General features: G+C 28.2%; 2 protein-coding genes across 2 annotated transcripts; both read left to right on the forward strand.

Moving 5' to 3' along the window:
- The first annotated feature begins 953 nt into the window (after nt 1–953).
- LOC108852022 (beta-glucosidase 32-like) lies at nt 954–3,665 on the forward strand. Its single transcript, XM_018625506.2, has 12 exons — nt 954–1,149; nt 1,242–1,311; nt 1,487–1,542; nt 1,742–1,817; nt 1,931–2,008; nt 2,096–2,183; nt 2,283–2,538; nt 2,629–2,747; nt 2,849–3,066; nt 3,200–3,237; nt 3,341–3,443; nt 3,553–3,665. Exons 1-12 carry the CDS (start codon nt 1,000–1,002, stop codon nt 3,663–3,665), a joined length of 1,365 nt encoding a protein of 454 aa, XP_018481008.2. The 5' UTR covers nt 954–999.
- Nucleotides 3,666–10,994: 7,329 nt separating this feature from the next.
- LOC108851762 (beta-glucosidase 27-like) lies at nt 10,995–17,926 on the forward strand. Its single transcript, XM_018625228.2, has 15 exons — nt 10,995–11,028; nt 11,170–11,261; nt 11,397–11,487; nt 13,845–13,914; nt 15,352–15,407; nt 15,510–15,585; nt 15,699–15,776; nt 15,863–15,950; nt 16,041–16,296; nt 16,443–16,558; nt 16,686–16,903; nt 17,058–17,092; nt 17,182–17,284; nt 17,378–17,486; nt 17,583–17,926. Exons 2-15 carry the CDS (start codon nt 11,254–11,256, stop codon nt 17,803–17,805), a joined length of 1,527 nt encoding a protein of 508 aa, XP_018480730.1. The 5' UTR covers nt 10,995–11,028; nt 11,170–11,253; the 3' UTR covers nt 17,806–17,926.
- Nucleotides 17,927–18,209: the final 283 nt, after the last annotated feature.

Consider the following 18,209-nt stretch of genomic DNA (forward strand, 5'->3'; position numbering starts at 1 on the left):
ATGGATTTATCTGCCGCAGCCGTTTGGCGCAACTGATAGTTACGAATTTGCTTTTAGAAAAGTTGTCGCAAACATGCAAAGTGATAATAATACTCGAGAGTTCCGAAGGCATGAACTACGTACGTTGCTTCTTCAAATGTACTTTTCCTGACTATTTTATGTTTAAGGTAGTGTTGGACTTTTTTTTTTTTTTGATAAAAAGAGGAAGTGCTGGACAAGAAATTTAAAATAGTTTGGTGTAAGCAATTCATTTGATATGACCAGGACGATTATTTCAAAGAACCAAAATGGTTTTGAAAGGAAAACATAAAAAGGAAACGTAAAGGAATAAAACATGTGATGATAATCTTGGTTTCATTAAATACCAACAAAGTTCTTCGTTTCATTAATTATTTTCATATTTATTTATTTAATATTCGTTGTTCACTTGACACCTTGCCTCGTGTTATGTATGCTACTCCCTCCGTTGTTCTAAGTTAAATATTCTAGAAAAAAAATTGCTTTAAAAAGATTTATTTTTTACAATTTTATTGCATGTTTTATTATCTAATTGCAAACTTCAAAAAACTTAATTGCACTTATTAAATTTTTATTTGTTTAAAATTATTGAAAAAAATAAACACAAAAATAATGCATATTTAATTTATTTTATTAAAATTTGTGAAAAATCTAAAATATGTAACTTAAAAAAACGGAGGAAGTATGTACCTAATTCTTAAAAATCTAGTCACATTAAAGCGCTGGTAATAGAATAAAATCATTTAGTCACATGTTTGATTTGTTTAATAAATAGGTCAAAGAAAGCCAACTGATTGCTCGGTAAAGATTATTTCAATTCATAGCTAAATACTTCCCCCACTCTATGTCGCCACATTTATGCCCTAGCTTCCCCTCCCTATATAAGCTCTTCGACATGGTATTACATTCCTCAGAATACCACTGAGCCCTAATAACTTTCTGAGTATTCATTTGATAAGTTTCTTAACTAGGCTAAGAAAAATGGCAATTAAGCTTGCACTGGTAGTCACACTTTTTCTAGTCTCATGCGCTGTTTCAATGGGAAGATCCCTCACACTTTTGACAAAAGAACTTGATCGTTATAGTTTTCCTCCTGGTTTTAGTTTTGGTGTTGGTTCTTCAGCTTATCAGGTTGGTTTTTATGTAATTGCGTTGCTTGAACAATTTATCTTGTGTCTAATGCCTAGCGATTTTCATGATAAATTTACGTTCTTGTGATACAGTATGAAGGTGCAGTCGCAGAAGGAGGGAGAACACCTAGCATTTGGGACAACTTCACACATGCATATCCAGGTCTACATTTAATCTAACTCCTTTACTTTTTTCACTAAGATATTAATCAATATTAACAATTTTCTGGTCTGTTGAAAGAACTAATTATGGATCTGACTTCATTAACACGTTGATAAACTGTAAAAAATTGCTTTTATGCATAGTGAGTAATTAACATGATTTTCTTTTTTTACAGAAAGGACGAATATGGAAAATGGAGATATTGCCGTTGATTTTTATCATCGATATAAGGTATGATTTTTTTTTATTTGAGTAACTTCTAATATGTTTTATACTTTATAGCCACAGAAAAACCATTTAAAATGTGTTCAAATTTTTTTTTTTTGAAAAAGTAGGTGGGACATAGAAATTGGCCTAGATCTTGATTTGTGAACATCGTGTCCTTTTATACGTTTAACTAATATTTACCATGCACGTGCTGTACGGGCAGGATGACATCAAGTTGATCAAGGAAATGAATATGGATACTTTTAGATTTTCCATCTCTTGGTCAAGAATATTACCAAGTGAGTATTACTTTAAACTTTAAACTTACGACTAATAACGCGTAACTTCATAATTATGCCTTGTATGCATGCATATATATCATTTGTTGATCTTTCAAAATGTGACTATTCAGGTGGAAAACTAAGCGGTGGGATAAACAAAGAAGGAATTCAATTCTACAAAAATCTCATTGATGAAATTATCAAGAACGGTGAGAACCATGCTCAAACGAGTGTGTACATATGTTAAATAAGGAACTTCAAAAAATCTCTTATTTCTGATCATAACATATTCACAGGCATAAAACCTTTTGTAACTATCTACCATTGGGATATCCCCCAAGCTCTAGATGATGAGTACGGTGGATTCTTAAGCCCACGAATCATGTAAGTTATATATACCATGTTTACCATATATATATATATAATCAACAACGTGTAAATCTAATTTTTGTCTGTATTTTTTGTTGACGTTTGCAAAAACAGTGATGATTTCCGGAACTTTGCAAGAGTGTGCTTCCAGGAATTCGGTGACAAAGTCGATATGTGGATAACTTTTAATGAGCCATATATTTTTAGTGTTGCGGGTTATGACAAGGGTAATAAAGCAATGGGACGTTGCTCAAAATGGGTAAACAGCTTATGTGTGGCTGGTGATTCAAGCATCGAACCTTATTTAGTCTCTCATTATCTTCTTCTAGCTCATGCTGCAGCTGTTGAAGAGTTTAGAAACTGCGACAAGGTATACTATCTCAATATATATTACAGTGTTGAAACATATATACTATGTATTCCTTTTCGTGATAATAATAAATTTGTTTTTGCAAAACAGATCTCACAAGACGGTAAAATAGGCATAGTATTATCACCTTTCTGGGTTGAACCTTATGACGTTGATTCCAATGCTGATAAAGAAGCAGTCAAACGAGCTCTTGATTACTATCTTGGTTGGTAAGTGTTACTCGTTTTCGTTTACAAGATTTATTAAAAACGCATATAGGTTAGTGTAAGAACTAATCCGCCTATCTTTGTTTCTTTTGTGATTTGTGCAGGCATCTTGATCCTCTAATCTTTGGAGACTATCCAGAAACACTTCGAGAAAATGCTGGAAATAGATTGCCTTCTTTCACCAGAAAACAAACTGAAATGATAAAAAATTCGTTTGATTTTATTGGAATAAACTACTACAGTGCTCGATATGTCACACGGCAGCTTCACAACGACCCTTCAAGACTGCGTTTCACGACGGATCAACACGTGGAGTACAAAGGTAAGAACCGCAAATATTGAAAATAAATGAAATAAAATAGGCTTAGTACTTTTCTCATATGAGCATTTTAAGATACTAATCACCCAAAATCTTTATCAAAACTGATAATGCTTATTTATTCCTTTATTGTCAGTGACAAATCGTAATGGCGATTACATTTCTTCAGAATCGGTATGAACTACTATATCTCAAAAATAATTTTTGGCATGTGTGAATTACAATCTTCATAACAAAGGCTTAACTGAGAGTTGATTCTTTGCTTTTTAAATTTCAGGATGAACTAAAATTTATCTATGTATTTCCCGAAGGCATACGAAAGCTTTTAAATCATATAAAAAATAAATACAACAATCCAACCATCTACATAACTGAAAACGGTAAGCGTTTCAAGAACTAATCGCAGTTAGCTTACAAATTATAACCTAATTGCAAATATCCCTTTTATTTTTATTTATTCAGCTTAATATTGAAATCTATAAATTACAGGATATGATGACTACGATGTTGGGACTAAGCCACGTGAACAACTATTAAAGGACATAAAGAGAATCGAATACCACGAGAAACATCTTCAAGAACTCCACAAAGCTATCACGTAAGAAAACTTCATATATATATGAAAAGGTTGAATAAGTAATGGCTTTTTTTTAACAACGAATAAGTAATGACTAATAATCTTGAGTGAAAGGAACTAATGCAATATATTTACCCTAAATGTAGTGTGGATGGGTGTGACGTTAGAGGCTATTCCGCATGGTCATTGTTGGATAATTTCGAATGGGAACGTGGATACACGATGAGGTTTGGTCTATACTACGTTGACTATGCAGATGATCTGAAAAGATGTGCTAAAGATTCAGCCAAGTGGTTCAAAAATTTTCTCGAGAGAAGGGAGCAATCGACACCCTTGGACATGTACAGAAGTATGAAGAAATGGTGGTCTGCGATGCAGATGATATAACTGAGTCGTTGTTCTGTGGGAAATAATTTTTTTTTATTTACATACTTATAAAAAAAATTGTAATTTTTGCAGCAGTACCCCTAGAACAGTAAATACTGGATCTTTGTACATGAAGTATACTTATAATAAAAACAGACCTTGTGTTTTTATAGATTCCACAAGCTTTTTTTTTCTTTTAATTGATGTTTTATTTGATCTAGTCAACTATATTGGTTATGTCACCTGTAAGAGTTGTCATTTTATTTACAAACATATTTAAGTTAATAGATAAAGAATAACACGCAGAGCAAAAATTAAGACCAACAAGATTCGTATATCTCTCATTTTTAGGTAAGTCTCACTATTGATAAAAAAAGTAAGTCTAACAATTTATTACAAAAAAAATCGATACTAGTAACTAAAACACACAAATATTGGGTAAGAAAAAAAAAAAGCAAAGAGGAACAAGATACATACAAAATAACTAGGTGTTCTCCTGCACTATTTGCAGTAAAAGAAATTTTAAAATATTTTTTAACAGATAAATTAATTATATTTATTTTTTATTAATATTATAAATTAAGATAAAAAAAATTTGTTTATTTTAAATTATATTTAAGAATATGCATGTATATATTTAAAGTTATAATCTTAGGTAGATTTTTCTATCTATTTATTTTAATTAAGTATACTAAATAAATATGTAAAAATTTCATAATTGTCAAAATTTAAAATTAAACAATATTTATAAAAATTGTAGATATATATAAGAAACTAATGATTTTACGATTTAATTTTATAATTTTCTGAAAATGTATTCATTTTTGAAAATTTTATAATTTAAATGATATTTCGAAATTTGAAATGCCATAATTAAATATATTTATTTTAATGATCATTTATGAGTTATTAACATATTCTAAAAATATCTAAAAATGTAAATAGACAATAAATGTAATATATGAGTTATTACCATATTTGAAAAGGTTTACCAAAAATATAAATTAACATTAAATATAATTGTCCATGTCATATTAATCTATAAGACATGTCATTAATTTTAGTAGCCATGTCATATTATTAAAAATATTATTTATTTCATTTGGTTAAATGTATTAAATCAACTTGTAAACAATTACTAAAAATAATATAAAACTGTATAGTTATCAAAAATTAAAACTAAATAATATTTATATAATTTGTAGATATCTAAAAGAAACTAATGATGTTACGATTTAATTTTTTTTTAAATTCAGAAAATTTAGAAAATTTTAGATGACAAAAATTTTATAATTATAAAAGTAAAATTATATAATATTTCGAAATTCAAAATGTCATATTTGAATATATTTATTTTAGTGATGATTTATGAGTTATTACCATATTCTACAAAATTTACCAAAAATATAAATTAATATTAAATGTAATATATGAGTTATTGCCTTATTTTAAAAAGATTTCCAAAAATATATATAAGCATTAAATGTAATTTTCCATGTCATATTTAACCATATAACATGTTATCAATCTTAATAGCTACGTCACAATTTTTTTGTGAAAACGATTGTAAAGAAGACATGTGGCAAATCACTTCTCAAATATAGACTAGGGGATAACCATGGTTGGAATTTTGGATTAAAATTATTTATACATAAATATGACTAACAACCACACTAATATAAAACCCATATTTGAAATTGGTACTCCCATGCATGCAGGTAAAACCTTTTTAAATTACTTATTAATACATATATTACTAACTAATAGACTATAATGATAGTTGTTATTTATGTAATCACTTGAAAATTCTTAATTTTGAATTTTATTTTTGTATATTATATTCATCATTAATAAATAAATCTTAGAAATCTATCAATATTATCTTTTCGATTATATAGAATTTTATTTGATTATGTGTTTTCTGTCTTTTTTAATTTTTATGAAAATTTATTTTTGGATAACAGTACAATATATGTAGGAACCATATTTTTATTTTAAATATACTTTTTAGATTTTGAATAGTTCTTATTATTATTAACTTTAATCACTTATCTTATCAAAAAATAATTTGTTTTTGTTTTGGCTAATTTATATATTTGATTCATTAAAAATATAATCAATACTAATCACTCTAATTTTAATTTGAGATTTCGTATGCAGAAAGACATTTCGCAAATAATACTGTAGATATAGATTAAATAAGATTCATGATGGTTTGTATTCATGATGTTGTTGTGTTCATAAGTCTGGAGTCAAATGAAATTGTACATATGTAGGTGAGGTGTGTAACGCAGTTTCCACGCATATTTAATTACTGTACGAGGACAATCCAAATTAAGAGTACTAAACACTAATACTTTTCTTTGTGTCAGCCAAATAAGGATGTTCGTTTCTATTTTCCACGGCCAGGTTCCAAGTTGAATAGCTCTATGCTGGTTGCCAGTCCAAATCGATAGGTGGAAATAGGCAACGTAAAAATAACGTTTGATCAATGGTGTTTTTAATACTTTCTTACACTAAAGTTTTTCATTGACCGTTAAATTACATTTCCACCTTCTCATAATTCGTTAGCTTTTGTTACAATACGTCATGGTACCTGACCTCATTTATAAATTCACTTTCAGTAGCAAAAGTAGTTGAGAGACCACATGTCGGTTTAAAAAGAAATCGGTGAGAGCATGATAAGTTTAGTAACACTGTTCCTTGTGTGTTCACTTTTTTCCTATTGTTAAGCTAAGGAGAATAGTCTTACGATTAGTACTGTTTAGATTCCGTAATTAGTAAAGCCTCTTTATTTTAACATAATTAGCTAAGGAGAATAGTCTTATGATTAGTACTGTTTAGATTCCGTAATTAGTAAAGCCTCTCTTTTTTTTTTTTTTTTTTTTTTAGTAAAGCCTCTCTATTTTAACATAATTTTTTTTTACATAATTTCTCTCAATAAATCTTACTTTTTGAAATTTAGTTAGTTTAAATTAATATATGCGCAGTTATATTTTGACTGATTGACCTCTATCTATCTCAGCATGTGCATGCCTGCCTATATTCAAGTAAAACATGCGCAAAAAAGCTTAAAATAAAAAGGCTCCAAGAAAATTCATATTCAAACTCGAGCAACGTGAATACTTTTACCAAATAACGTGAATACTTGGAGATATGTAACGTTAATTTATGCATACATTCACACAGCTGTTGTCAAGTCATGGATCTAGTTATCTTCATTTTATAGCTGGTAGATAAGGCAAATAACATTAAACTATTTTCGAAATATTGACTAAAAATAAAAGTCGTGACTCAAATATATTGATAATTTTTAAAACTGGTGACTCGAGATATTGATAAATATTGATAAGTTACCGCTTAGAGTATGTACTTTTCGATTTTCCTTATATATATATATTAATTTGTTATGGTCATGATCTAAAACTTTCTTTTTTTGATCAAATACTACTGTTTGCAGATTGTTTCACTAGTTCAATTTATGACTTTCTTTTACGGGTATTGTGCCGTTTGTAGCCGCCGTAAAGCAAATAAAAAGGTGAAATACTTTTGGGTATATATACCTAAGGTAAAAAAGTTTTGGGTTAGATACTTCTCAAACATCACGAAATGGTACAAAAGTGGTTACTGTAATGGTACGAAATATGTAAAACGGCAACAACATGCAACCATTACGAGAACTATTCAAACTCATCAAATTAGCAAGCGGTTACAAAAATCTACATATTAAGGAAAAAATTGTTATCAGTCATCGAATATTTATCTAGACTTTCAAGAGTTTAATCTAATTGGATGACCAAGAAGTGTTCTTAGTAATTTGCAAGCATTAACTAATAAATTATATTGCCCTTATATTATATGCAACGGTCATTTTGCTATATAATAATTATTATATCGTATCCGCTGGAAATTTTGATCAAAATCTGGTTCAAAGTCTAGCTAGTGAACAAAATGGACCAAAGCTTTAAACTTCCCGATAAACAGACACGTACGAACAAAACTAAACATAATAGTTAAATATGAGTTGGTTCATTTACTACGCCAGCGTGATCTACTGGAAATTATAACCACAATGAAAAGTCTATCGTTAGATTTAATATTTTGATTTACTTTGGATCCTAGTTAATTATTAGATCCACGTATATAATATAGAATGTTAATACTGTTCTCTTTTAATATACAGGGAGATTTTTCTTAACATGAAGAAACACAAGCTTTTTCTTGTCTTTCATAGAATCCATTCTTTGATTTTTTTAAACACAAAGCAGAATCACTTGATGTACAAAATTTTTGATTGAATAAAATTTTATATTCATTCAAAAATAATAATAAAGCTTTAGTATTGAAAACCCGGCCTTTCGATTCATAGTTCAACAAAAATGTAGTTTTTACAGCAAATTTAGAGTCATTTTATTAGTTTCACATTTTATATTAATGAAAAACTATCTTAGATTTTTATGATGGGTAAGAGCAAGAATATTGTTTGGGACTTTTGTGATGGGGTCTATACCAAAACACGCAGGACATTTGCCAAATACGCAGGTCATTTTTTGTGGTGGGACCCACTCCAAAACACTTTAAAGACGAGAGATTGGAAGTTTGGAACGTGCGATAATGATGATCTAAGTCTTGTTTGTGGATTTTCATGTCAAGGACATAAATTCCGTCATAATATATATATATATATATATATATATATATATAAAAGCTATCAAGTATATATTTTTGTTATGCAGGAAAATCTTATTTTAAATCATTTGATACTGCAAAAAAAACGTATTCTTATAATAAAGAAACGAAAAAAGACCAAGACTAGTCTAAGCATGTGGTTTGAAAAAAAAAACTTCATTCCACCGAGTACATTATAATAAAGACGAGGAAATCGGTACTTCTTTCTTGGTCAACAAATTGACTAGTTTTTTTAAATCTAATTGCTTAAGTTTTTGTGTAACTTAGACATTCAACTTTTTTTTGGTAACATTAAACATTCAACTTTGCTTATTAACACTTAAATAAGTGAACTTTTGTACGCAATTCAACCAAACGGTCATTTTAATCTGTGTCACTTCAAATGTCCATTTTAGCAAACGTTTGGTTCAACCATTCTGTTCGACCAAACATGTACATTAGTGCAGTATCTCTTTGTATAAAAGACTAACTAACCCTCTATTTGTTTTTTTTTTTTACATCAACCCTATATTGCTTATAAAATCCAGTTCTACAAAGTTTTTTTTTCTCAAGACAAAGTTTATAAAGATCAATTCTATAAGGATTTTCACTTAACTCGATATCTCAAAACCGTGTAGATGGAGTGGTGATTTCATTAACAAAAAGAAGTGAGGATTTAAATTTAGAATAGTCTAACTAGAATTTAGAAAACTAGATCTATCAACTTATGATATAAATACATGAAGTTTAAAACACTAAATACGTGAATGATCATAAATATGAAAGTTTAAAAATAAGGAGCTGTACTAAGATCGATAAGTGACATTGAACGTTGAAGTTTAGCGACAAGTAAAAGCAGAAAAACATATATTCTCTCTGTCCCACTTTATGTGTCCCACTTTACGTGATGTTAGGTTATTTCACATAGATTAAGAAAATACATATTCTTATGTAGTTTATTTTGGGAACATAAAAATACATTAAATAAAATTAGTTTAATCAATAATAAAAAAATACAGTATTTTATAATTGATCATAAAATTCAAATCATATTAAATTCTACCTAGATTAGTGAGAATATTATTTAAAATGGGACAAAATAAAAATTCTAAAACATCACTTAAAATGGGACGGAGAGAGTATATTTTTTTCTATCGTTCCAGATTGAACCCTTTTATCAGTAGGCAAGGCAACTTGGTTCAAAACAGTAAAATATATTATACCAATTTCATTATAGCTCATGCGTATTATATAACGATCAGAAAATTAAATATGTGTAATTAGTTCAAGATATAATAAAGTGAAACTGTTTTATACAACTTGTTAACAGAGGAAAGAGGAGTGAAGTTGTCGTCTAAGAGCATCTCCATTGTAAAACTCCATATTTTACTCCATTTTAGAGTAAAAGTGAATATGGAGTAAAAATGCTCCAATCTTACTCCATTTTTAACTTCATAATGGAGTAATGAACAAAAAAATAGATTACTCTATTTATGGAGTAAATTTCATTATAGAGTGGGATATGGAATTGGGTTGGAACATTTCTTATTCCATATTCACTTTTACTCCAAAAAAAAAAAAAAAATAAAGTTGGGTTGGAGATGCCCTAAGAACTACAAATTTAATTACAGGATCAATTTGTTTAAACTATCTGATTTCTCGTTTTAATGTTATTAGAATCATATATATATATATCATTTTTTAGGAAATGTTTTATAGGAACATCGTCATATATATCATATATATCATGCTTTTAAGAACATAATCATATTTGAACAAAAAAGAACATAATCATATATATCATATTTTTAGGAATAGAATCATATATATCATGTTTTTTAGGAATATAATCGTATAAATCATACACACAAAATTGATCATGTTAATCAAATAAATTACGTGTACACATGTTTAAAGCCTAGAGGTAACTCAACAAAGTTTAAAAACGTGTTTCCATCTGTGCATTTTATTGTTCTCTGGAAAAAAAATATATGCGTTTTACTTGTTTTCTTTTTAACTAAAATTATATGTATTTTGAAGTTAAAATAGAAAATCCCCTACTGGGGTTATAAATAGTAAAAGACAAAATGCATATTACAAATATCAAATAGATTGGCCAAGATTGTGCTTTGAAACGCTGATGCATATTAGAAAAGGAATTTATTACTCCTAGCTAGTACGAACCTTCTGAAACATTAACGTCAGTTACGTCATAAACAAAGCATCGTAAAACGTTGACGTTGAAATAAAATACAGTGCATAATAAACATTTCATTCTTCTTTCACCTCCAATCTCTATAAATAGTTGCCCGGATCACAGAATTGTTTCCATCGACAAAAAGAATTCAATATTGGTATGTTTTCTTGTTTCAACCTTTCTTTGGGCCATGTTCGTAAGCTTAACATGTTATTAGATACGAGGCCAAAATCTAGTAAATTAGCTATGTATCACAACATATTACATATGTATATAATATATGCATGTATGTGTGCAGATTTAAAGGTCTGGCTTTTGCGAGTTAAGAAGTTCCAACTTTAGGTGAAATCATTCTCTTGAGAAAGGTCTTCTGTTGTACAAAATGACACAGTAAGTGAATTCTTTGAGAGAGTATATTATAATGTTTGTATATATTTATATATATGTGTGTGTTCGCGTTTGTAAGAACGAGCATGCAGCTTTTAGAATTTTCTAACAGTTTGTTTTTATACAACTTGTTAACAGAGGAAAGAGGAGTTGCGACAAAAGGAAATCATTCGGACGAGCTGATTTCCCCCAAGGTTTCCTGTTTGGAACTGCTTCATCGGCTTACCAAGTAAGTACACTGTACATATACGACCATGACAATCAGCGAAATATTTGTACGACCCTCTCAAGTTACATGTTTACTATTTTAGACGTAGAAGTATATAATATTGTATGAAATTAAGATTTTATATATATATATATATATATATATATATATATATATATATAATCTATTATTTGATAGGTCAATTTTCTGTGATTTTTCGAAGTGTCACCCTCATATTAAATCTCATAAAGGTTGATTACCTAGGTATGCTTAATAAATCAAAATTATTATATTTGATTGCCATTTAATAAGTAAAAATCATTATTTTGTTTTTATTTTCTAATACAATCTTAGTTAAGTATTTAATTCATTTTTTTAAAAAGCACATAAATCATAAAAAGGAAATATTTTAAAACGTAAACACATGGGTTTTTATATAAAAGAAAATTTAATTTTACTATTCTTAATATTTTCCCAAAACAACATAAATAAAAAAGAAAATATCTAAAAACTTAAAAAACTATAGACTTATATATATCTTTAATTATATTTAACATAAAATTATTTTTACAAACACACATAAATAATAAAGAATAAATATTTATAAACTATAAAACATAAAGATAATAGATATACGAGTTTTATTTTTCCTTTTCTTTATATATGTCCAAGAAATATATCTATAATTTTTTTTAAATATATAACTAACATAAATTCAAAAAAAATTAGACATTCATTTATAAGATAATAACATATTATTATGAATATGTTTTTGATCAAATAATTTAAAATAAAAAAGCTATAAACAAAATAGATTGATCCTCTAAAATCATATTTTCACAAAATTTCAAAACACAGATAAATTAACGAATTAAAAGTTATACCTAATTAGTAATTACTATTACTGACAATTTTTTATTTCCTTTTAAACAAATATCTAATAATATTTTTAATTAAGTTACTTTTACAAACACACATAAATTACTAGTGCTGAATATATATATATATACTAATTTGACTTTTTTTCTTTATATTTACCCAAGAAACATATCTATAAACTTTTAAAATACATAGACTAATGTAATTTACAAAATAATTTGACAAGTATGAATAACCAAACCAATCGGAATATCAACAATCAAATCAACCAGTTATCATGATTTAGTTATTTTATATATGTGCTTGTTTTTTTTAAGATACTACAAGTTATGTTTATTAATACAACTCGGATTTTATATTTTTGTTTCCAACTTTTCCCAAATAACTTAATCAGACTATAGAACTGAATGAACTGAAGTTAAGAAGACAATAATCTAATTTTAATCTAATTACAAAAACGTTTTTCAATTAAAAGAATAGATGCAACTCAATATACCAAAAACAAATACCTGAATTAATGAAAATTGTTTGTTTCATAATAATTGATGTTTTTATTATCTAAGGTACAATTTAATATCATTTGAATTTTGTGACCAATTACAAAATACTGATTTTTTATTGGTTGAATTAGTTTCATTTAATGATATTTTTATTTAACCAAGATAAATTGTACAGAAATTTGTATTTTTTTAATTAATGAACAAAAATCTTAAAAACCATATAAAGTGATACGAAGGAAGTATCTAATAAGATGAAAACAGAATGATCATATACATTTTTATTTATTTATCAACATAAAGTTACAAAATAAATTAGAATTTACAAACAAACGAAAAAAATATTATAAATTAATTATTTTGTAAATGTTTATATCTGCGCATGTCCACAAGCACAAGAGACCAGGTTGTATATACATTTTTGAAAAGTATGTTAATATATATTTTTGACAAAGGAAAATCAAAAACTTAAAATTGATTCCGGGGAAAAGGCAATATTTGCATATCTATATAGAAACATCTGGATATGTGCATTTGTTAAATTCAGGTTAATTATAGGTTTCCAATTTAAAACCAATTAGTAATGAGTGGATTGGTCATAATCCTTTATATATTAATTAATGTCTCTTAGAATTTCCGATGTGGGATGTAATATCTCTAATACCCCTCTTTAAGATGATGGCTCTTATCGGCCAGAAATCTCTGAACTTTTAAGACAGTTATACTCGATCGAACGAGTTAATTACGACCTACAAATCCGGTCGGGTAGGGTTAATATTAATTAGGGGTTTAGGGTATTGTAGGATCTGGGGTCTAATACCATGTTAGATTCGGGTTAATTATGAACTTCAAACTTAAAATTAATTGATAATGAGTGGATTGATCCTAATTCTTTATATATTAATTAATGTCTCTTAAAATTCATGTGGGATGTAATATCCCTAATAGCATTGTCCACAATGATCGACTCAACTCCTGTTTTTTTTTTTTTTTTTCAATTAGTATGAAGGAGCTGTGAAAGAAGGTTCCCGAGGAAAAAGTATGTGGGATACGTTTGCTCGCAAGTATCCAGGTTTTGTATATATAATATATTATCCATCTATATTATTAAAGTTGAAGTACATTTGGAGTTTGTTTGGAAACAAAGATAGTAGAATAAATGAAATATATTTGGAAACATAGATAGTAGAATAAATGAGATATGTTTGGAAACATGAATAGTAGAGATGTGTATTTTCTTTTATTTACACATTTAGCCATTGTATTTTCAATAAATTAATAACAAATGAGAACTGTTTAGAAACATTAACATATTTTTATTTATTAGTTAATCAATATTACGTTTTACATATGATTAAACGTTTGGTTTAGTTTATTTTATTAAAATATTTTTATTTTAGTTTCAATCGGTGGAAAATTACGTACCTAAAAATATAGTTCAAAGATATGTTTTTGTGAATAAAATAATAACTTAAAATCAAAATAATTAAAATGTGTTACATTTATTACCATTTAATTTTTTAGACCATATAATTATTTTACTTGATAAAAAAAACTTTTTATATTTCATTTAATTTAGCCAAACACATAGAAAGAGTTTTTTTATTAATTTATAAAATAGTTAGATTATTTGTCCATTTAGGTACATGGTGTTTCTTTCAGGTATCTTTTTTTTTGGTTTGAAACCAAATCTCGCTTGAATATTATAAAATTATGTGTGGATTTTGAGGTTGGTCATTCTGGATCTGGATGAATTCGGTTCTGATGTATAGGAACCTTAAAATATCTAAATAACCAATGTATCTAAAACGAGTTCGGATATTTATAACAAAAATAGCCATATAACTTTATTCGGTCCAGGTCTTTTGAATATCGTTAGTTATATTATGATACATCTAAAATATATAACACTAATTATGAAAAATAAATATCGGTGTATAAAATATATTTCAGGGGCCAATTTAACAAAATATTAGTTAGTTCAGTTGAAATAAATATATTTAAAATATTTATATGAACTGAAAAAGAAATCAATATAAAAGTAGTGTACATTTGGATTCAAAATCATTTCTTTTAACCACAAACTACACATATATTGATTTGTATACAAATTTAAATTACAATGTAAATATTTAAGTAATATAGAAATATGTCACATTGTTTAAACAAAATATCAATGTAAAAGTATTGTACAATTGCGTTCTAAAATCATTTATTTTAACAACAAGCCAAATAAATATGTTGATTGGAGAAGGAATAAAACAGAGCCAGAGAAACATATAGTTTACTAGAGACACTCTATGTGTCGAATTTATTATAAAGAGAGTTTTACTAAGATAAAAATACATTCAATAATTACAAACAAATAATATATTTTATAAAAGTGAAAAATAATACCCGTGCTTTCGAAGCGCGGGTCAAAATCTAGTATTCCTTAAAATTGATGACCAATGCGTCCATCTCAATCAATCTGTTAAACCATTTGAAAATTTATTTTCCTTTTTTTCAGAACGAAATTGTCACTCTAACGCGGACGAGGCAGTCGATTTTTATCATCGTTACAAGGTCGGTATATATACATAAGTAGTTCGGTGGCCATCATTTTCATTCATGTGCTTAGGTCTTATACTATTCTGATTAAAAAACATAACATATATGTAATGACAGGAGGATATTCAGAGAATGAAGGATATCAACATGGATGCTTTCAGATTCTCCATATCATGGGTTCGGATATTACCTCGTAAGCAAAAAAAAAAATATTTGTTTGTAATCTCTTCATAAATTTCTAATGATTGATGAAAAACATCATCATATATGTATATCTAAAACAGTTCTTATATTTTAAATTACAAGATGGAAAACTAAGCAAGGGAGTGAATAAGGAAGGAATTAGATTCTACAATGAGCTCATTGACGAACTACTAGCCAATGGTAGTCATAATTTTTCACTCTTTTACCATTATTCGAATCATAAAATAAGTTAATCCAGCTCTAAAGACATCTTAAAACATCAACAGGAATCACACCTCTAGCCACTTTGTTTCATTGGGATACTCCTCAAGCTCTAGAAGAAGAATACGGCGGTTTTCTAAGTGAAAACATTACGTAAGCTAAATTTTAAATACATGATAACATTGCTTCAAAATTAAGTTTTTTGTGAAATATAATATCCATATTGATGTTTGTATCATGCAGAGTGGATTTTCGAGATTTTGCTAACATATGCTTTGAAGAATTTGGAGACCGAGTGAAGCTATGGGTGACGATAAACGAACCATGGGTCTATAGTGTAGGTGGCTATGATGCCGGAAGAAAAGCACCAGGACGTGCCTCAAAATACATGAATGATGCAGCTACAGCCGGAAAATCTGGTCACGAGGCTTATATCGTTAGTCACAATCTTCTTCTTGCTCATGCAGAAGCCGTTGAAGCCTTCAGGAATTGCCATAATGTATGAACCGCTAATCTTGATAAAAGATGGATTTAGTTCACACGTTCAAAATGTTATATGGTCAACATACAATATATAGATAAGTTAGTACTTAAAACTATATATTAATAAAGCATTATAATTTACTAATGCACCTTCGTGTTCAGTGTAAAGATGGTAAGATCGGTATGGCGCATTGCCCTTTGTGGTACGAGCCATATGATGTAACTTGTGATGAAGATGTAGAAGCAGCAGAGCGAGCTATGGAGTTTATGTTTGGATGGTATGATCAACTAATTCGTAATCATTATTATTTATTTTGTATATATATATAAGTTTCAGTGAGGTTTTAATCAATAAAGTGTATATACACGTGAAATCACTAATACTTTTCCGCCTGCTAATCATAGGCACATGAATCCTACGGTGTATGGAGATTATCCTGAAGTGATGAAGAAGATAGTAGGAAAGAGATTACCGTCTTTTACAGAAAGCCAATCAAGAAAGTTAAAAGGATCTTTTGACTTTATTGGAATCAACTATTACAGTTCTGTTTACGCCAAAAACGTTGATGAAGTGGATCCCGACAAGCCGTTTTGGAGATCAGACCAACATGTTGAATGGAAAAGTATGTAGTCAACTTAAGAATATTCTAATTGCCCCAAGCACTAATCTCTTATAAAATTTCAAATTACAGTCGAACGAATTTTTGAACTTTCAGCATGATATTCTCAATATCATTTAGGTTATTTTTTTATTCACAAACTTTTCTATGTTTGTAGAACAAAACAAGGCGGGCAAGGCCATCGGTGCACAGGTTAGTTTTCGATGACTCTGTACTTTTGATACATGCTAATTAATTTAATTATATTTACCATTTGTTTAATTTTGTTCTTACGATTTTAGGGTGGGGTGGAGTGGAACTTGATGTATCCACAAGGACTACGAAAAGTTTTAAATTACGCCAAGAATAAATACGGAAACCCTAAATTTATAATCACCGAAAACGGTAACAATATATAACTCGATTAATATGCTTCAACTTGTTCCCCAATTAATTTTTTCTTTCCCATAACAATTACTGCTAAATTTATTTGACCAGGACATTGTGATGCATACGAAGAGAAGAAGCCAAAACTGTATGAATTAATGGACATGAAGAGGACTGATTATCACAAGAAACATATTAGCAACGTTCACCAAGCCATATAGTAAGCTCACATCTTATTTTCACAAAAGAAAATGTTTATTGATTCAAGCAATACTTTGATACGGACTTAGACTGAATGATATGAAATATTTTGTAGTGAGGATGGAGTCCAAGTAGATGGATATTTTGCGTGGTCATTGTTGGATAATTGCGAATGGAATTGCGGATATGAAATACGTTATGGATTGTTCTACGTAGACTACGAGAATGGGCTTAAGCGTTATCCGAAAATGTCTGCAATGTGGTTCAAGGAGTTCCTGAAGGAAAAAGATGAAGTAAAAAAACCACAAGTGAAAAGGATTAAGATATCAGAATTCTGAAAGTTTAACAAGTGATATGTAATAAGGTTGATATGGCCAAAATTCTATCCATACATAATATTTTCCTTTTAGTCTTGTATCACAGGAGAAGAGTTTTTCTCCTGTCTAAATAAATATATATATTCTATTTTTTTTTTTTTTTTTTTTGAACAACAAATATATATATTCTAAAGATTCAAAATAAATCAAAATTTCAGAAAATTTCAAAAATTCTGTCCATACATAAAAGAATCTCTATCCATATTATCTAATCAAAATTCTCAAAAGAATATTTAGATAAAAATATTAATATAAAGTCTCTTAATAGTTTCTCAAAATTATGTATATCTCTTGATTTCTCTTCATAGTTTCTCAAAATACTTTATCCATGAGACAAAGCCAATAAAACAATTGGGCTTGTAAAT

This window comes from Raphanus sativus, chromosome 4, assembly GCF_000801105.2.
Source record: "Raphanus sativus cultivar WK10039 chromosome 4, ASM80110v3, whole genome shotgun sequence".
NCBI classification, from domain to species: domain Eukaryota; kingdom Viridiplantae; phylum Streptophyta; class Magnoliopsida; order Brassicales; family Brassicaceae; genus Raphanus; species Raphanus sativus.